Source organism: Indicator indicator, chromosome 17 (genome assembly GCF_027791375.1).
Source record: "Indicator indicator isolate 239-I01 chromosome 17, UM_Iind_1.1, whole genome shotgun sequence".
NCBI classification, from domain to species: Eukaryota; Metazoa; Chordata; class Aves; order Piciformes; family Indicatoridae; genus Indicator; species Indicator indicator.
In genome coordinates, this window is record NC_072026.1 from 2,636,398 (window position 1) to 2,657,557 (window position 21,160).

At 39.5% G+C, this 21,160-nt stretch overlaps 1 protein-coding gene across 2 annotated transcripts; it reads right to left on the minus strand.

The window, feature by feature from the left end:
* Nucleotides 1-541: 541 nt before the first annotated feature.
* On the minus strand, nt 542-16,983 carry ZNF711 (zinc finger protein 711). Of its 2 annotated transcripts, XM_054388480.1 has the most exons (8): nt 16,905-16,983; nt 14,990-15,520; nt 7,913-8,071; nt 5,124-5,270; nt 4,402-4,539; nt 3,178-3,225; nt 2,462-2,605; nt 542-1,994 (listed from the first exon to the last, which is right to left on the minus strand). In XM_054388480.1, the coding sequence occupies exons 1-8, from the start codon at nt 16,981-16,983 to the stop codon at nt 817-819; spliced, it is 2,424 nt and encodes an 807-aa protein (XP_054244455.1). In that variant the 3' UTR covers nt 542-816. The 2 variants fall into 2 exon arrangements, with proteins under 2 accessions (XP_054244455.1, XP_054244457.1); XM_054388482.1 differs by lacking the exon at nt 4,402-4,539.
* Between the last annotated feature and the right edge of the window lie 4,177 nt (nt 16,984-21,160).

The following is a 21,160-nucleotide window of genomic DNA, read 5'->3' on the forward strand; positions in this document are numbered from 1 at the left end:
AATTTTGTTATATGTGCCATACTGAAAAACATTCAACTGCAGTTTCAGATAAAAAAAGGGAAATTATATACATAGACATCTTTAACCCTAGCACCAGAAGACCACCTTTGAGATCATAACATAATGCTCTATCTTAAACATCATATCCTGCAATAGAATAGGTTAGCAGCTTTGAAAACCATTACAAAATTATTTGTTGGACCTAAACTAATAAAGGAAACAAAAATGTTTCCCAATGAAATGCTTTAAAAAACAAAACAAACCCAAAACACGTTAAAAAAAAAAAGAAGGGACAACTCCCCCGCTCCCCCCCCAGATTTGACCAGTTCTGGAATTTTAAGTTCCAGGCACGATTTAAAACCGCTGTGATTAAGTGACTGACACTCCCCTCTTCAACTGCACAAGTTAGACTTGGTTGTAAATCCCCCCCACGCCGCCCATCTGAACTGTTTTCCTATTGGAGACAAGTGCTGTTTCTGACAAAACTGGTAACACAACCACCTGGCTTTGCCTTCTCTAGCTTAACAATGTGTAACACTATTACTCTGAAGACATTCATCCATCTTTCTGCAAATTTAAGACATTCATCCATCCTTCCGCATTCCACAGTGCTCTTCAGGTTCTGATAAGCAACAATCATAGGGCTATGAGATCCCCTGTCAACCCTAATACTTTTAAGACTTTTAATACAAAGAATGTAAAGTTATGATTTAATATCAAGCTTTGAAACCAGGAGAAACAGTTCATGAGAGATTTTTTTTTTTCCCCAATTAGCATATCACAGTTTCTAAATTGCTTCCTTCTGGAGATGATATATTACAGGATGGCCTCTTTGTGGTGCCTCATTATATGCTGATTTTTTTCAGATGGCCTACGGAATCCCTTTTTGCAATACTCACACCTGTGTGGGTAGTCTTTAGTGTGTATGGATATGACATGCCGCTTGAAGCCCGACGCGTCCGTGGTGCTGTACTCACAATACTGGCACTGATAAACCTTCCTCCCGCTGTGGGTCTTCATGTGCTTCTTCAGTTCAGTTTGCTGCCTAAATCCTCTTTTACATCTTTTGCATTTAAAAGGCAGGTCCTTGGTGTGAACCGAGAGGATGTGCCCGCTAAGTACAAAAGGATCTGAGGTTTTGAAGTCACAGTGCCTACACTGATGGACCTTTTTACCTTTATGGGTCTCGCTATGCTTTTTGAGCTCGGACGGGCGGTGGAAGCCTTTCTCACAGACCTCGCACTTGTGGGGAAAATCCTTTGTGTGCACTGAAATAATGTGTCGCTTCAGGTCACTCGAATTGGTGCTCTTATGGTCACAATGAGGACACTGGTGAGTCTTATGCCCTTGGAATAACTCTGTGTGCTGCTGCAGTTCTTTCTCGTCTGTGAACGCCTGGGGACAGTGCTCGCATTTAAAGGGCAGATCAGTCCCGTGTTTGGTTTTGATGTGGGTTTTCAGGTTGGACTGATCAGCACACCTGAAGACACAGTGCTGACACTGGTATGGCTTTTCCCCAGTGTGGGTCCTCATATGCTTTTTCAGCTCTGATGGGTGACGGAATCCTTTCCCACACTCCACACATACATGTGGGAAGTTCTTACTGTGAACTGCGAGCAGATGTCTGTTGAGTAGTCCCTGCTCTGCAGTTTCATAGTCACAATATTTGCACTTGTGCAGTTTAGGCTCTTTGTCCCTCAGTATGAGTTTATTAGAGCTCAAGGGGCTTGCTTCTCTGTATCTTCTCGTGTATTCTGTAAACTCATGGGTTTTATCAACTTTATTTATAAGTTTATGGCTTTCCAGGTGATTGTGGAAACTTACTTTTTTGTTGGTTGTAAAGTCACAGTCTGTACACTGGTACTTCTTCTTGATCATGTGATCTGGATGATTCTTCATGTGCCTTTTCAAGAATCCTCTGGATTTAAATTTTTTCCCACAAATATGACAAGGGTAAACTGTTAAGGGCTGTCCATCAGGACCTATTATAACAGCTGTTTTTAAACAAACAAAAATAAGTTATGAAGGAAACAAGTTTACTGATTAAGAAGCTTTAAATCAGCCAACTGCTGTTCAGATTCATGCACTTACACTTGCAGCAGGCAGAGAATGGTTCAGCAGTTTAAAAACAACCAATCCACAGCACCTATAGTTTAGGCAGTTCTGCTTTAGAAACCGCTCACACAGATCAGTAACACCGTACGGGCGGTGAACAAACCCATGGCGGCTTTCTAAGAGCTTGCAATATTCAAATGAACTGCAGCAGCCCTAAGTGTGCTGATTCTGAATAGCAGAAATTGTTACATTTGCTACGCACAGAATTGGAGGGGGGAAGGACACAGGAAATATGCAAATCATTGTTTATAGCTTTTAATTCTGCATCGGCTTAAAGAAAACCAGAAGGCCCAGTGGAGGCGTAAGTGCCACTCCGTGACAAGACGCGTAACCATACAGTGTTTACCTGTTTGCCATTGCCTGGCCTCTCCTCTCCTCCTTTTCTTGGTTTTTTGTTTGAGCACTCTATTAGTGCTAATGCTATCACAAATCTGCAGGTACTGTGTTGCATTACCGTTTTTGTTTTCTAATCGTGTATCCAAGTTATTCCCTAGAAACAAAAATTAGACACCATAAAAAACCTTAAACAACGCTTCCTTTGGGACTGATGACTGGAATTGCACAGCAGCATTATCTACTTGCTCTAAAAAAACACCACCCATTGCTCTACAACAAACAGATATTAACAGAAGAGTGCCAACAGAGAACACTATCTCTTTTTGCTGGCAGAAGTCAGTTAACAGCATTGTTTCAATACTGATTGTTAAATATACTCCTTGATTTCTCACACTTCTGAAGACATTAATTTCTCATGAGCTATGCTGGGTGTTTCATTTAACTTAGTTTTACTTAACAACTCCCTCATCTCTACTGATTAAAAAACTGTATTAAAAATCCTGGCAAATCCTTCCAGCTTCCCCACCCACCCTGAAGTCCTGAAGACATCTAGAATTGTTCTCATCTCAAAACAGTAGAGAAAGACCTTGGAGTCCTTCAGTATGTACTTTATGGCTAGTTTTTTGTATTCACTGATGCAGAGACCTGACACAAACCAATGTCTGTGTTTCTTAAAGGCAGCAAGTTAGGTTTACTGCTGTGCCAAGCACAGGTACGTGTTCTTACCTGCCGCTTGACCATCTTCGTATCTTCTGGGTACCCTTCTTTCATCTCCTGCAGAGAAGGGTATTTTAGTCATTACAAATTAAAATTCTTTTCAAATACCTTTTCAAAGGTAATGGCTTTCAAGTCTGATAATGTGAGAAAAGTGACGTAGCTGCTACGAACTCTTGCTTAACTTAACTCTATGTGCAGTTCTCAATCGGTTCAGTGTTTTGCAATTAAGAGCCCCAGGAAATGAAATCCCATCTCTGTGAATATTTGATATCCACTAAAACTCTTTGCATGCTCCCCATGCTGACTGTCTTCCCTGCTTGGCTTAATTAATATGCTTGTTTCTGGAAACTTTTAACCTTGTATTTAACCTCAAACTGCAATCCAGAAAGGAGGTTATCTGAAATACTACGTTTGTTCTTGAGACAGAAGTACTTGATCTCTCTGGAGCAGAACTAGGCAGATAGGAAGACCTGCACCTTATCAGCTGCTCAGAACTCATCTATGCAAGGTGCCACAAAGTTCTGGGAGATGGAGAAGAAATACCTTACGAGTATATTCCTCATTTGGATTGGAAACACTTGGCAAGGCTTTGTGGTTATAAACCACTTTATTGGCCCAAATACTGAGAAATATCACACCAATGAATTTTAATTAACTTGCTTAATTATAACATAAACCATGGATGACCTCTTAATATACACTTAACATGCCAAAATCAGAGAAAAGAATATGGCATACAGTAATATTCAGAATTTGCAATATATCCTGGTAAGATATTTGAAAGCATGGCTGCATAGAACAAATTACCTTTTTTCTTTTTGTTTCTAATTTGAAGAACTAACAGGCTTAAAACAGATAGATAAACTGAAATTATTAGGAACATGTTTACACATTTATTCCCACCATTCCCTTTTCCCAGTTTTTTAACCTTTCTCCTAAAGCTGACATAAAATACTTCAGGCTATCCTTGCTTCTCTAAGATCTTCAAAGTCAGCTTAAACAACCATTAAAAGCCACATGTTCTGTACATCCGAGCTAGAACTGGGAATAGTATAGAAATTCTCCTAACAGATTTCCCTTCTATCTCAGAAAAGAGACTGGTAAGAGATCAGGAGGAGCTGCTTCCAAACCCCTAGAGGAAAGTAAGAGATTATCACATTTGCACAGAGATTCTGGAAGACAGGTTAGAGAGAAAATAACGAGACTGCAGGAAATAAGCATAAAGGTTCCTACCGTAAGCAGCAGCCCAAGCAACAGGGACAAAAGTTTTATTCACGCTAGAGTCTTCAATCTGTGTGTCTGGAAGCGATGTAGCTTCTTCTTCACCTACAATAACTTCCATATAAACTTCATCTGCTATTTCAGCACAGCCTGGGTTAAAGGAGAAGAAGAAATCTTTAGTTTTATCAGCTCATCCTAAATAGCCCTTCATTTACTTTGCTCTCACTCTGATACCTGTTCTAAATGACTTTGCTTCCTTTGGCATTTAGAACCACCCCTTTCCTTAGGGGATTAGTGTTTATTCAGACCTTCCTTCGAGAGAAAAAAACCGTTATCAATAAATACAAACCCAAGCCAAACACCAACACAAATTCAAACACACAAACCTAGCAGCTTGTAACTGACGACACTGATTTGCTACTTTGCCAGGAAGCTGATTAAACATGGTTATTAAAATGGAAGAATAAGAAATGTGACTAACCTCATTAACTTTATCCATGGACATGTTTAATTTAATATAAATAATTAAATGATTGGATACAGTAGGCACAAAGTGCATTATTCAAAAACAATTGTAGCCTGGATTTTTTTATTTTTTTAGGGAAGAAAAGCTTTGTTTTCAACTACTTCAGGCTGAAGAACCCTTCAGTAAAACTGAAGAAGTCCTTGAGAATGGTGTTTGTATTGTTGGACAAAACAGGATGAGAAACAAAAATGTTTCTTATCATGCTTACTGATATCTTCATCTTCCTGAGAAGAGTCCTTAACAGCCATGTAAACCATTTTTTCTCGTTGCATTCTACCAACACCTCCTTGTTCAATTACTCCAGCTACAGAATGTCCATTGTGAAAGTCGCTCTCTGTGACAATTTCTGTCCCACCTTTAACAAAAAGAAGTTAAACACATTAAGTAAATGTAAACAAAGCCACTGTCAAGATTAATTTCAGATTTTAGTATTTTTTTCTTACATACAACAAAGCTATTTCATAAAACTCTAACCAAATGCTTTTACATCCATATTTGTCATAAAAGCTTGTGAGGTAAACATTTTGGAGCAGATAAGGAAAAAGATCTCTCAGTGTGTCCTGATAAGTTCAGGACTGAACAACCAGTACCCAAGAAGGATCAAGATCCTTTGATTCATGCTAGCAGTGAACTCAGGCAGGTGTGAAGGGAAACACATGCCTGCCTGTGCCCACCAAAGAAAGGACTCTGATTCTAACTCTGCCCCAAACATAGTCTTTTAATTCTCTTGAGATGTGGACAAGTAATTCTTATACCTCTTCCTCTTCCAAAATCCTGCTTATTCACCTTGCAATCTGATTCTTAGGCGATTTTTCTTACAAAGATTATGCTTATGTCTCTGACTCACTATGCAGGCTTGAGCAGTAATTTATACTGGGGTCACACATCTCTAGATAATGGTTTTGTTGTTGAAGTGACTGGCAGCAAATGTCACTGCCAATCACTTCAGCAACAAACCCAGTATCTAGAGATAAAGACTAGCAAGGGCATAAGGTGCTGCACCAGAGCCCTGGAGACAACAGTCTGAAGCTGGAAAGAATGAGAACAACTGCCCAGTTCTGCTCTAGATGACTAACAAGCTTTGGCCTACTGACAGACTTCAGAGAGGCAAAAGATCACGCTGCAGCCTGGATGTTGGTATTGATGCTTGAGTCTGAGAGGTGGCAGATAAATATTGATGCTTAGTCTTCCATGCATCTCAGGGACTGAACAGTGAGAAGCTGCAGCTAACGCCTGCTAAATTAAGAGTCCTTGCCTGCCACCACCAATGGTCATGATGATAGTTTGAAACAGCTAGGGTAACTCTGAATAACTAAAAGAGAAATAATCTCCATTGCAAGGTGTGCCACCTGTGATGATATAAACCACACCCCATGGCAGAAGATGATGCTTGAACACCTACTACTGCTAACAGGTAACCCTGAATCTCAAACATTCTTTGTGAAGACAATCATCTTGGGTCCTGTATTTCTTACTGCTGAGCAGCAAACATTCACTACCACACAATCAGCTCTTTCCCAGGAGAAGCACTCACCAGTAATAATGGGGTAATTTGCCAGTACTGCCTCATGGCTGCATCAGAAGCACTCAGAGTAGCTGATGAGAATATCCTTGCTGCAAATTAGTTTGAGGCATAGAGATTTTGATTCCTCCTGCTACTGCATTAGCAGCCTGTCCCTCAAAACTAACAACCTATCCCCAGGGGAAGAAACTGTATTTCAAGAGCAGGTCCTGGCAATGCATGTTGGAAGTAGCAGGTGAAACAGATGTCAGAACAAAGAACGGATGTTAAGATGCTGCTTCTCTAGATCTTTTCCCCATGGTCTTAGGAAGCACGTGGTCTTCACAACCACATTCTCATACTGGAGGATTTAAGGATGAAATAGCCAAAGTCCCAGGGCCTTACAGAAACACTCACACATCTTCAGCCACATGAGATACCGTCTGTTCCAAACAGGATAGCAAAACATGGGAAGTTACTTTGGCAACTTTGTGAAGGACTCGATAAACAGGGTCCTAAATCTACACTGCATTGCCCTGCAAAAGATACCAAGCAAGTCTTAAGAAAGTTTAACTAACTCTGAACCTACTCTGGGAGACAGAAAACCAAAGCCAGCTGTCCTACTAGCTAGCAGCCTGATCATCCCTGGAACAATCCTGGTTTTGCCATTAACTTGAGCCAAAATGATGACTTGTTCCTCAGAGAAGAAAAATGAAGGCAGCAAACAGCCAAAAGTTTCCTTAAGTAGCAGTTCAAGCTACTTGAGCAACAGTGCCAGGATTGTTAATCATTGGTTGACTTTGCTGATCAAATCTGTGGCTCTGTCTAGAGCTGGAGATTTTCACAGCACATCCAGGCCAATGCCACCAAGCTGTGGGAGATGAACTCCCTACTCCGTTCTAGGAAGAACAGAGGCAGGCTGATTTGCCCTGTGAGTGGCTCTAGGGCTCCAGGCCAAACATGTTCCAGTGAGGCAGAGATTCAGTACCTAAATGCAAAGGATAAAGTACAGCAAGACACAGGTTTCAGGTCTGAGGACAACTGTATGAGGAACTCTGTTTTTACAAGCTATGATGAACAGAACAGAAGAAAACTGCAGAGGAACTGTGAGCTGCTTGGTTAGTTTGTAAACAACCCTGTGTGTAAAGCTCCAGCAATCTTCCTTCTGTATTAAGGCCACCAAAGACTGTTCAATGAGAGGAATCCACTCTAGAGGCTTTTCTGTGCTGAAAGAGTCTTGCAACATCAGAGAAAAGCTGCAGCTGAAAACCATCTGCAGACACCCAACCACTTCAACATTTGGGCTCTGGTTGCCTGAAAATAAACACTGCTAATAAAAAAAGAACTCAAGACTAATACACCCTCAGTATTTACCACATATGGGCAGCCTCCACAAACAGCACTTGTACACAACATTCAAGACAGTGGATTACATGAAATTAAGAACAAGAAAAAGACCCTAAAATACTTCATAATGCACAGAATTTAAAGGATACCTATTTCAACATCATCTTCGGCTTCAGCTTTAAATATGTACACTTTGATAACTTCTGAACCAAACCCATCATCTTTAGCAACATCATCGTTTGTCACCTCGGTACTGATTTTTAAGGGAGTGCTTCCTATATGGTCCAATTTTTCTCCAACATCATCCACTGTAAAGATAAGAGAATAATAATGAAGTTCAAAAACATTTTTTCCAAGTCAAAGTAATGAGCAGCATGATTTTCTCTGCTATTATCCTCATGCACAATAAAGGTTTGTGTTCACAAAAGGCCTTTACAAAAGAGTTAATCTCAAGATACCTAAGAGACTCCAGAAGCTCAGTACCCATTTTATAGCAACTCAGGAAACACAACAAAAATTACAGAATTAGGATCACAAGAGGGAGCTTGTCTCAAAGAGAATATGGTAATTGCTTATGTTCGAAACTATAACACTTAGCAAAAATGTATCAATAAGTGCAATTAAGCATCTCTTAAAAAAATGTTAAAAATTAATCCAGAATTGCCTGTCACAAGTCTAAGAGTCCCAAAATATTTTGTTACTCTAAGATACAGGTGACTAAAGTTTAGTAACTGAAACTACTGATGATGATTAGTACATTCCCACTTAAAGAAGCATGCATCAAAACCGTGACTACATCTTCAGCCTGAAAGACATGGTGATCTCATCCACTAGAAAACATAGACATTAATGAAGGCTGCTGGACAATCAGAATGATTCAAGGATTCAGGGACAACAAATCCAAATATTGCTAAGTGTGACTTCTCCTTCTTTATGCAACTCAGTCACTCTGATTATTTTGTCTACATATTGCTTATATATATAACACATATATCATGTACCTATGCAATGCTCATCAATTCTACAACAAAAAGTACACTAAAGCTATCGAAAGCGTAAAACTAACACAACTTTGGTAGAAAGGGTATTCATACAGATATCCATACATATGCCCCAAACTGCCAGTAGAGAGGCCACTGAACTAAGCACCTCTCTGACACCTGCACTGCCAACACACTTCTCTCAGTGGATAACATTAGCTCCTGTGCAGCTGGCCAGCACAGACCTGTGCAATGCCTAACACCTGATGAAGAACTGGAAACACAGCAGAATTCCACAGAACAGAAACAAGATCTGAATTAAATGCATTCCACAGAAACAGCAATTCACTGCATACAGAACATTAAAATATGTGCCTACTAGGTAAATAATTATTACAATCAATATCAAAGTGACAGTAGTGTGACTAAGAAGAGAGACTTACTCAGGCTGGTTTACCTTGGCATGCCTGTGGTCGTTCCCAAACCCCCTCTTAAGTTTGCTGGCCTCAGTGCAGCTCTTGAAGAGCTGCTTTGAACTACTTCAGACTACAGCCTGGTATACTGAGGTAATCCAGGCAGTCATGCAAGGTGGCTCAGAACCTTTCCTGCAGCATGGCAGGAATCCACCACAGCAATCCCAAAACCCAGCTGTTCCCACTCCCCAGAGACGATTCCATGCAAAAACCTATCCAACTAATAGCATTTTTCATCCCCATATTGAGGAACCTTAACTCTACTTCACAAATCTTGGACTGCATCATACATTATTGAGGACAGAACTAGATATGACGTACAAGTAACTATTTGATTTCATGTTAGAACCTCTAGAAATTATGTAGTTTGATGACAATGAAATGGAAAAACTGCTATGTTTTAGCTATTTCTTTTTGTAAGTAAGTGGTTAATTGCACTGCTGAAAAATAGCAAACTTGGATCACTAGAACAAAAAATTCCCAGGGGAAAGAGGCTTTGCTTTTTAATAAAACACGCTAAATCTCTACTGAAATGGATGCCAGCAACATCAACACATCAAACATCTGTCAGAATGTGCCACGTACTGCATGGCCTTCGGGTTACCTTTCGCAACAGTGGGAACAGTAAGAGTATGAACACCACAGATGAAAAAGCCAAAGCAGAGAGGTGTGCATGGTCCTTTGACATGTAAGTTCACCAGCACTGGGTTATTAGCACATCTTTTACCCAGTATGGGAGAGTTATTACAGCAGATGATGGAAATTTTGGTGCTGCCAGAATGGAGTTATTAGAAGAGAGGATTATGCACCCCCTGCTAACAGGAAAAGGGAAGGTGCTAAAAGGTACTTAGCTTGGAAAAAGTATTTCCATACATTGACTATATGTGTCTCTATTCAAGACCATTTTCTTTCCTGCATGGCTTTTAGGATTATCCACAGACACATTTCTTATCCATATTCTTCAAAATGACAGACATACATTTAATTTTAGGACAATGAACACTTCCACTGCATGTCTGAGTCTTGGAAGGACTGAAGGGAACCAGGAGTATGAGGCAGGAGTGATGATGTGTATATAGCTGCACGACTAGATATGCTGCCAAAATGCAGGAAGAATATTTAAAGGCTGGTGGAAGAAATCACTAATTGTAAGCTGCTACTGTAATTTTAGAATTGGTAGGTGGTAGTGAAGTTATTTTCAAATCTGTAACTCAAGCAATGCCAACTTTTTCTAACCTCAGAAATTTACAGATGTGTGTTACTGGTTTGACAGAGACCAATATAGCCCTACTGGGAAGTTATTTAACAACAGTAAGTTCCTAATGGGCAGTGGAGTAATCACATGTATGTAATAAGAACTTTTCATTATGGCAAAACCTCACAGAATTATATCACAGAATGGCTCAGGTTGGAAGGGACCACCTCAGAGGTCATCTACTTCAACCTCCCCATCATGGGCAGGGATGCCTCCAACCTGGTCTTGAACACCCCCAGGGAGGAGGTATCCACAGCCTCCTTGAGCAGCCTATTCCCAACTACCAACTGCTACGGGGTGACACATGACTGTCCATCACCATGTCCATCATAATATGTCTGGTGAGGTAATGTAAGAAAGTAACACACAATTGTGGATAGTTGCCATAACAGGACATCAATTGCAACACAACAAGATTAGGTAAAGAAAAAACTAAGTAACTTTACACCCTTTAGAAGAATATGTATATTCAGGCAAAAATATAAGGTAAGATACATGAATCCAGCACATATACTCACATGCTGTGGTTTACCACTTCAAGTAAAGCCCTCATATCTTCACTATCCTTTAAAAAATAGGAGGCCTTGTCTTAGAAGGGCAAACATACAACATGATTTTTCAAATCTTGTGGTCACTTCACACCATCAACCATCCTGTGTATTTTCAAAGATCCTCAGTCTCTATATTTGAGCTACGGCAATGGAAACCTGTCAGGAAGCCTGTTTATCCAGGGCTTCTGAAATCACCTCTCTGAGAACACAAGTCTAATGTAACAACATCTGAAAACTACACACTGGACTGAGAAGGTAATTCTGCTACTGACTGTCATGATGCCTTTAGCTTTGATACCTCAACAACAAAAGGCACTGAACCCACAACTGCTATTGCTTAAATTGCTGTCTTTTATGAAGTAAATTTCATGGCTTCAATCTAATCTTGAAGCACATTTTGATAGGGGGAAAACAACACAGCAGGACATGTAATCTTTGTCAAGTTCCAACATATTGGGACTTTTTACCAAAACAGATAATGAAAATGCTAAGTAGCAGGACTTCAGGCAGAGACCATCAGCCCATCAGTGCTAAAGCAGCTGATGGCTTTTCCCAGCAATAGCTCCCAGGAACAGAATGCTTGCTTTATGTCAGTGGAATATGAAAGTGTCTTCCAGATCTGACTCATCCACCAGAAGCACTACATATTATTCTCTCATCATTTAAAATTAACTGAAAAAAACACCACAGAGAAGCTTTACAAATACATGCTGAATCCTCCTGACTAGACAAGGCTTAAAGGACAACTCAGCACGCTTCCAATGTTAAACTTACCTGACTTTGCTCTTTTCAGGTGTGTGATGTCCAGATTCACCGTGGATTGCCAACTCCCAATTCATGTGATGCCTCAGCATGCACTATGCTGGTGATATCACACCCACCATAGGAGCCCATAGGGCTAACGTGAGGGCAAGATAAGTCCTGTGGCTCTGCAGTTACTCAGATTTTTCTGATGTCTGATATACTTATTTGATAGCTCAGAGGTTACAATAGAGGAGTAGTAATATTAAAATGTTTAGCAAATGATGTCACACTGTATTGTCATACACTAAAAAGGAGGTGGTGGTGGAACAGTACCTTACCCCTAAAGGCCAGCTCCAGTGTTGTTCTTTGGTGGGTATGAGGTCACCAACATAGTGCATGCAGGGCCAGCGCACGGATCGGGAGCTGGCAATCCGCTGTGGGTCTGAATATCGCAAACCTGAAAAACAAAAAAGGGGAAGCTTTAAGCTCCACGGCTGCCAACCACTCCCTGGCACGGCAGGATGCACTCTGCAGCGTCTGCCCACCTCTGGAGGAGATGGACTGGGCTCGTGATCACACCATATGCATTCATTCTGCATCAATTTCCTTTTCAACAAGTCTCTTTCAAACAAGGATTCTGGAGATTTAAACCAAGGGATCATGTGTATCCTGTGGCACATGCTGTCAATGTAGCAAAAAAAGATTTTTAAGCTTTATGCTTATCAGGCTGATTTTAAAAAAGCTGAATTCATCTGCATGGAGATTGTTAACAGAGTGGTGATATTCCTCTAGTGAAAAGTTCCAGCCACATAATTACACACTGCTACTTTACAGAACTATCAGGACAAACTCATTATACAAATACCAATAGTATATAAAAGATCTACATGGGTTTGTCATCCTAGAACAGTGAAAAAAAATCACCTTTCAGTGTATGGAAACTGAAACTCCCAACAAAAGAGTAAAGTAAGTTAAAATTCCACACTCAGCTCAGCTTCACATCCTAAAATGCAGCATTTTAGATGTCCCCAAAATGTCTTCCAGCTGGAACAGCCTGCAGTATTCCCCATGGACATGATCTGCCAGTTTACGTGAAGTTTTCCTTTCTAAATGCTTGAATTCATAAAAGGACAGCAAAGTATTTTGAGATTCTTTAAAATAAGCATTTTTGTGTGATTCACATTGTAAAAAAGCTCAACGACAATACACCTCTCAGGTGCTTGGAGCAAGGATGGGAGTCAGTCTCTTCTCCCAGCTAGGAAGCAACAGAATGAGAGGAAATGGCCTCAAGTTGTGCCAGAGGAGGTTTAAGTAGGATGCCAGGAAAAATTTCTTCCTGGAAAGGGTTGTCAAGCACTGGAACAGGCTGCCCAGGGCAGTGGTGGAGTTACCATCCCTGGAGGGATTGAAAAATCATGCAGATGTGGTGCTGAGGAATGTGGTTTAGTGGTGACCTGGCAGTGCTGGGCTGGATTTGATCTTAAAGGTGTTTACCAACCAAAACAATTCTATGATGCTGTGACTTCTTTAATTTCCATAATTATCTAATTAAAATAACATTCCAGATTAAGAATGTAGCTACCAACTATGATTATTCAGACATACCACAATGATACACATTTACTTCACTGCATGATACATATTTACTGCTTACTGCAGAGGGGATTGGACTAGATGACCTTTGGAGGTCCCTTCCAACCCAGACCATTCTGTGATTCCATAAATCTGATCTGCTGAAGGCCAGGTTTCAAACTGGCTTCCAAACATCACAAAAGTCACTGGTCTTATGGATACTTGACAAAACTATAAGTGAATCAGACACAGCTGGGGTTGTGGGGTAACTGCTATTGAAAGTTGAAGATGCTGTGGTTTAAGTGCAGCGATCATCATTACCAATCACACTATCTGTCTTAGAAGGAATTCCAAAGATGATTTTACTTACACTCACAAAGGCGCAGCTGGCAATAGGGCAGTTACAGAACACAACTCATCCTAAGTACTCTGTCAGAAAGGAGGAATTTTTTTCAGTGGAACAGCTGGCTGTAAAACTGGTGCTCCTTTAGTTACAAACACACAGGAATTTTTCTGTTGCAGGTGTACTTTGCTTTTAGGCTGAGAGGGCTTTAGTTCTTTTTCCAAAAAACCCTTTTTGACTTCTCTTAGTGACACATGGCATTAATGACAGAATGATTAAACAAAAAATAATCACTGCTGCCCATCCTACACTGAACAAAAACCAAATACTAAAAAATATTTTTCCTTAAGGACATAAATGGTATGGAAGACTGAAATCATTACAGTCACTAACCAGTCATGTCCTGTCTTGAAACTCTTAATGAACACAGCTTGCTGTGAACAGATTGACACTTTGACACACTTGGCATTGCCATTCTTTTTAACATATTGCTTCTGACTAAATAAAATCTGTTTTGACCTACTCGCATTTCAATAAGCCAAAAATCTAAAATGAACTATCATACATTTTACCAAATTTGTTAACAATAAAACTGGATACCTTGAGTGTCACTGAACCACTGAAGAGACACAAGATATCTAAGGTCCTTTCAGTAGCTATCACTCAACATGCAGTATAGGACCATACACTTTCCTCTGAGTTGAATGCTGTGTGGAAACTGACAGGGGCAGCTCCTTATCAGTGTTGGACAGCTGATCAATTAATGCACACAACCCTTTCATGTCCAGTTCAGTCCAGAACAGCACAACATACAACGAAAGGCCAAATGTAATTTTCAGTATAGCTAAACCAACAATATTTTACGGACACACAAAATTTTATGAGCCAGGTATCTTAAAAGCTTTTTTCTTTGTTGAGCAAACCCAACATATTTTGATGTTAAATGTACACATGGCAACACACCTGCATATTAAAAAAAAAAGGGTATTATACTCAAAATCTGAGGAATGGGTAACTTCCTCATGTGTCTTCTTTCCTTTTCAGGAATATCTAGTTTCAGAAGCACAAACAGACACACTCATTCACTCAACGGCACAAATGTCATACTCTTTCTTGCTGTATCAGTGATAATGGATTTTTTTTCATCAGGAAAACCCAAATCCAGACACCAAGAATTAACTGGGCAATAGATTACTACTTGAGACTTCCAGAATGTAGCAGAGTCCAGTTATATAACTTCTCCCCACTAGACCACTTCTACTTCATATATATCTACCTTTACTTTATATCTACCTTTGTTTAACTTACAAGATATCATTAAGTAGTCTTCAGATGTACTCTTGCCATCATCATCATCTTCTGTTTTTATAGTCACTGTGGAGCCAGGAACAGTACCAGCTGCTTGAATGACTGCCTCAGAATCTGAGTTCGTTACAAGAACTTCTTCTGAAACCATTGTAGGTGAGTTAGCTCCTGACACAGAGTCTTGCACCACATGCTCCAAATGTCCATCAGGACCCGTAACAAGATCAGCCACAAAAACCTGATCAGGAACTCTAACGGTTTCTGTTATTAGATCAGAAGTCAAAACATGATCACTGGTATCTAATGCTTCTTCAATGGCAACATCAGCTTCCAAAACAGAATCAGGAACAATTACACCTTCTGTTACAACATCAGTTTCAGTGATGATGTCAGGTCCTTGGACAACTTCAGCTGCTAAGCCATGATCAAGAGTTATTCCATCATCGGTAACAACATCAGAAACTAGGACAGCTTCGGGGACTGATACAACAATATGGTCTCCATCAATATGAGCAGTGCCAGCCATTCCAGCCACTATGGAACAATTGTGAATGAGGAGAAAAGTGTTAACATCATCGCATTAGCAGTAAGTTTATCTAAGAATGGGTTAACTGTATATAAACACAGATGTACAAACCGGTTTCTTTCCAACAACCTACACTTTGCACTTCATCCAGGAAAGAGTATGCAAAGCAGCCTGTACTCTTTAAATTAAGGAAAACAACTTGACCCTTCACAGAATGCTTGCATCACACTGGAAGTGTCCATTAATTACTGTCACAGTAAAGGACTCTTATCCTTTTAGCAGCACAGGCCTTGGTAAAAGTAAGTGGTATATGCAATATTTATAGTACAATTTCTAGCCACTTGCCACGCTGCAAGGAATGGCTAGAAGCAGAAACCTGTTTGTGATTAACAGACTTCACTGGCCAGTCATATTTGCAGACTACTTTTGTATACATAAAAAAGAATGCACAGTGAATTATTTTCACACATGAATAGCAGTTGTAATCCTAATGAATAAAACCTTAAGAAAATAGTTCTTTTCAGAACAATCCCCAGCATTGTACTGCAAATGCCATTATCTTGGTATACTCTGATGGATATTAATTCATGTTACAGCAAAGACATGGCCCTTCCCAGTAAGGAAAGGATTGTCATCTGCCATAATGCAGAAATAGAGACTCACAAAGAAAAAAGGGGAGATTTCTTGCTGTCCTTTCGCTAAACCTTCGAAACTGCTGAGATTATTTAGCACTGCCACCAAATAAAAGAGTGCCCATTAAAAAGAAAAAAAAAAGGGAAAAAAATCAATTTAGAAGCAAGTTTTCATACATCAGTGCAGTCCCAAGATTGATGTTCTTGACAGAAAACTTCTAAACACATGTGACCATGCAGATTTAGCCAGATCTGTAAATTGCTGCCTACATAATAGTCTGTTGGCAAATAATCTGTTGTCACAAAGACAAAGACATCATTTCCCAGCACATTTACTGAAAGACTCTGAAGGACACTCCAGGTAAGCACACAAAGCTTGTGTGTTCATTTCCATCCTTTACTGGGTGCCATTTACCTCTCCCATATGTTGAAGATGTGACAAGCAGTCAATGTGATTTGAAGCAGAAGCACATGCACCACAAAACCACTGAATTCCAGATGATTTTTTGTCTCAGCCAGAGCACTTTGGGTCACAGATTTCTTTATTTTCAGAATTACTTCAGTGTTTTGTAAGAAGTGACCGTTTCAAGATCAGCAATCAAAGTATAAAAAGACATATTCTAAACTACCTTAATTTTGAATTTTCTTCCAAAAGTCATGCAAACAGCATTAATAAAGTTAACTCATTTATAAACATATAGCAAAAACTTGCAAAACAGTCTTGATTTTATTAATTATTTTTAATAGTTGAAACGTTTACCAAAATCCTGCATAATCATAGTGTGAGGCATTTTGGATTCTTGTGTTTGCAGTCTAAGACTTCCACCACCAGGATCCATATTCAGCTAAGTTCATTCACAAACAGCTGCAATAAAAGCAAAATTAGAATTTATATTGAAAAGTGTCATCGTGTTGACTTGTTTTAATGTCTCACACTGACAAACAGAAATATTTATACAAAACATGAAGAAAAAAAGCATGCAGCACTTCCTACAATTCACTTTGCTTTATTATTTTGTTATTCTTTCACCTAAAATTCTGAAAATGTTTCCACCCATAAGCAGCCCTATGGTAACACGAGTTACACATGCAAGTAAAACCAAACAATCAGTAATTCTTGGTAAGGACTTTCAAGAAGTTTTATACTTTAGTCTTTGGTCACTGCCTGTTCTGTTTATGCTCTGCAGAATTTAACTGGGAAGTGCTTTCTAGTTACCTTCAGCACACAGAGGTCAGACTTGAGCATTACTTGTTTTTAGGAGCAGAAAGCGCAAGAAATGCCTAAACCTTCAATTCTTTCACTGCCAACTGCACTCTGAAATAATTTTTGCAGTTTTATGAGGCTATCTCGGTAGGGTAGCAGCTCACCAACTGCCAGCAAGGATCTCACCTGCAATACCAGCAGTGGCACCAGGTCACAGTTAACAAAAACAGTGTAACAACCGTCAGTAGCAACTGCACCTAGTTACAGTAACTTATCTAGAAACAGAAACTTTGCCAAAAAGTTAACTTTGTCTTAAGCTGTAACTTGTCTGCAGAAGCAAGTTGGACATCAACAGTACATGTATGCTCTTACTAACTATGAGCCTTACCATAATAATATATGTTAGCAATTAGCACAAAGAAGTCACCTTTGCTCTAGCTCTGCTGTACATACAAGACTGGTGAGCTCACTGAAGAAAGCTGAGAACTCTATTGGGAGTATCAATTTTCTTTCACTATCTTTTACCTATCAATATTTCAAAACAAGTTTTAATGTGTAAATGTAATTGAATGCTATGTTTACTTATAGGTAAGTATTGAAAAAAAAAACCCAAACTTGTAGTACATTATATTTTTCAGAGAGTCCTAGACTTTATAAGAACAGAAGTGCTAAAGCTAACTTTCTCTCCCAGTGGCTGTGTATGAACCCCCCAATTTAATTTAAAAATTCTGACAAAAGGCCTGGTAGAAAATGTAAGCAGCCCTCAGTTAGATTGGCATGCACAGTGCAGAAGTACCTACTGGAGCAGGCACAGCACAGTAAGGCCAACTGATTTCAATGTCTCCACTGCCACCATCCACTGAAGAACGACAGTGCTCAACAGACTTCTGTGCTGACGCCTTTATTCACCGTTCCAGTTCTGGGACTGCATTATCCATATTGGTTGACATTTTATTTCAAACTGTCAGGTTGTTCTAGAAATCTTATCTCCCAGCACTGTCCCTTCTGTGCTGCTTCACTGCTGCTGCCAGGGAAAAGCTGGTCCTAGGCAGCTATCTACAAAACCCCTTGAACAGAAAACTGATCCTGTAAAGCTTCTGATAGAACAGACCCAACAATTCTTTGTGAACACCCCACTGTCACCCTTCACTGTCACATCTTTAGCTTGATTTTCTTTCTTTTGTTTTGTTTTTGACAACTGCTTTGTTGCCTTGGCTCTTTTAATTCCCCTCAATGTGTAGGGGCTTCAGCCTCCTCATTACTCTTTTGTCATATTTGGTTATTTTCCTCAATCTTTTAGAATTACACCAGTCCCTCAAATCCTGCCATAGATTCTCACATTCATTCAAAGTCAAATTACATCCAAGAATTTTCACACACAGAGTAAATGCCGAGCTCCTGGCTAAACTCAGTTGCACCAATATCTCTGGTTTTGGTGCCGCATCTGTCTTGAGGATGCCCAACCTTCTTTATATGCTACAGCTACACAAACTTGCTTTTGGAGAAGGAGAAAGCAGGAACATTTCTACAAAGTGTTTCCATAAAATACAAGAGAGGAGGACAAATTAGCATTCCTCTCTCTTATCTCCATTGCTACTATGCATTAAAGTGCAAGGATGCTGAATTATTTTGCAGTTTGCTGCAAATCATCTGTATCAGTAACAGGCACCAGAGTCCACGCCAGGTGCAGGCTGCACACAGAAACTGTTGTCCACTCAAGCCAGGCAGAAAGCCAAGGTGAGATGATGCCCAAAGTCAGTTTTGGTGCTACACTGCTTTGTGTCCTTTTTTAGCAATGTTAAAAGCCTTCACTTCAGCAGGCAGTGCAGAATGCCTATTCTGTGTAGGCCAAGACACATGCCAGATGGATATGATTTGGGTATAATTTTGTCCTTTTTTTTAATATGAAAAAAGTTACAAAACAAGAGCAACAAGAAGTACATGAAAACGATAACCATGCTTGCTGCCATCTTCACTGTCAATGAAGGAGCTAAGCAGAAGTTGGTTCTTCTTTTATACTATTGAAATCCTCAAGTGGAGAAAGCAGCAAGTGGTCTGCAATGAAAAGTCATGGATCCACCCCAAGGAATTTTTAACTTAACTGAGAACACGAAAGATCCAAAGAGCTTGTATCACCTACACTTCCTCTCTGTATTCTTTGCTCAAACCAACTTGTCTTCCAATCTACAATACTATCCCTTGGGGATGAACATGACATCTCCTTGTACCTCTTGCAGAGATACAAGAATTCCCGTGTCATTTCTTGATGGTGCCGTAACAGAGCAGCAGGTATTATACAACACATCAAACACGATCAATGAGGAAAGTAGTCAATGATTTAACTAACCCAACTCTGTCCATCCAATCAATGCAGTTTTAAGTTTTAGCTCCAAAATCAAGTTCTTTTACCACTGTAAGAACCACAAAACACCTTGAGAACTGGACTGCAATACTGTCACTCCTAAACTATTGTCACAGCCATTTGAAACTCTTGCGGTAGCTAATGAGTACTTGCCATTACAAAATCAGATACAGCCCTAGAGCATAAATGGCTGATTTAATATAGCCATTTCAGAATTAATGCAATACTTCACAATTTCCTGACCACAGCCTTTGCTCTCAGATAATCTTTCTTCCTTAATGTAAATGGATATGAAAAATTATCTTAAATTATATAAATCTGAGATTACAGGAAGAATATGCTGGGCTTTTCTTCTTTCTCAATAAGCAATTTAATACAATTTCAGATTATATAACTATATGTGCAAAGATATTATGTACTGGGCTACAGAGGAAATGCAATACAAAGTAAGACCATGATTTTAATTTGAATTAAAATTTCTGCTAGGAAAGCAAATTATCACTACAAGAAATACTTCTCCAGTAGCTAACAGAACTATAACAATTAATAAGGTTACGGGACAGCACCTTCTGTGCATACAGCACTATAAGTAACTTAAAATTCCACTAAAAGCAGAGATGGATGTTGAGACCCTCGCAATAAACATGCCGAAGCTGTACCTCAGTTAAATAACAGCTGGATACCAGCATATCAACTACACTTCTCTAAACCCTCAATGCAGACAAAGGACAGAGTTGCATCACCTACACAATCATACTTTGTTTTTTTATATCTACTTTTGAGTCTTAAAGGAATGCAGTGACAGCAAGAAGGCCCCTCACAGCTAATGCTGGTAACTAACCACGAATCAGGCTCACAATTCTGCTACAAGTGGGTATTTCTGCTTACAGATTTCAGTAGTACAGATGATTTGGTTTCAGCCACTACAAAGGCATGCAATCTTTTTAGTGAAAAAGAAAGAAAAATGTACTACATGGATTTACTGTGGCTCTTCGCAGCTTCTTTCTGTAGTACACCATGTCATACCCTCATGTTTCAAAGAAAGAGAAATAAGGCAGAAAAGCACAATTCTGCACACTGTCATAATCACAAATGCATTCCTATCTCTCTTGCCCTTATTAACCTCTCAAGTTTTTTCTCTTGATTCCCCTTCTCTTCCGTGTATTTAGATGAAAATGTGAAAATGCTTTATTAGCATCAGCCAATAAAGTAATATTGCTTAACAGCATTCTATTAATATCTTCATTAATTTTTCTTTAATTCTAGCATGCCATCTTGCAGCAGAAAGGAGCACATCACCAGCAGACTCCAAAATGAAGAATTTCATGAAACCTAACCTGAGACTCCCAAAATACTGTCTCAAGGTTTTATTTTTAAAATCTGTATGAATCTTAAAAAACAAACAAAGCAACCAACAAACAACACCCCCCCCAGTTGTCTTTCTAACTAG

Coding starts and splice junctions, on each gene's coding strand:
- ZNF711 (XM_054388480.1), bottom strand. CDS start 16,983: ATGGATCCTGGTGGTGGAAGTCTTAGACTGCAAACACAAGAATCCAAA. Junction 5,271..7,912: donor CGAAGATGATGTTGAAATAG/GTATCCTTTAAA, acceptor TTTTTGTTAAAG/GTGGGACAGAAATTGTCACA. Junction 1,995..2,461: donor GGCCAGGCAATGGCAAACAG/GTAAACACTGTA, acceptor GTTTAAAAACAG/CTGTTATAATAGGTCCTGAT.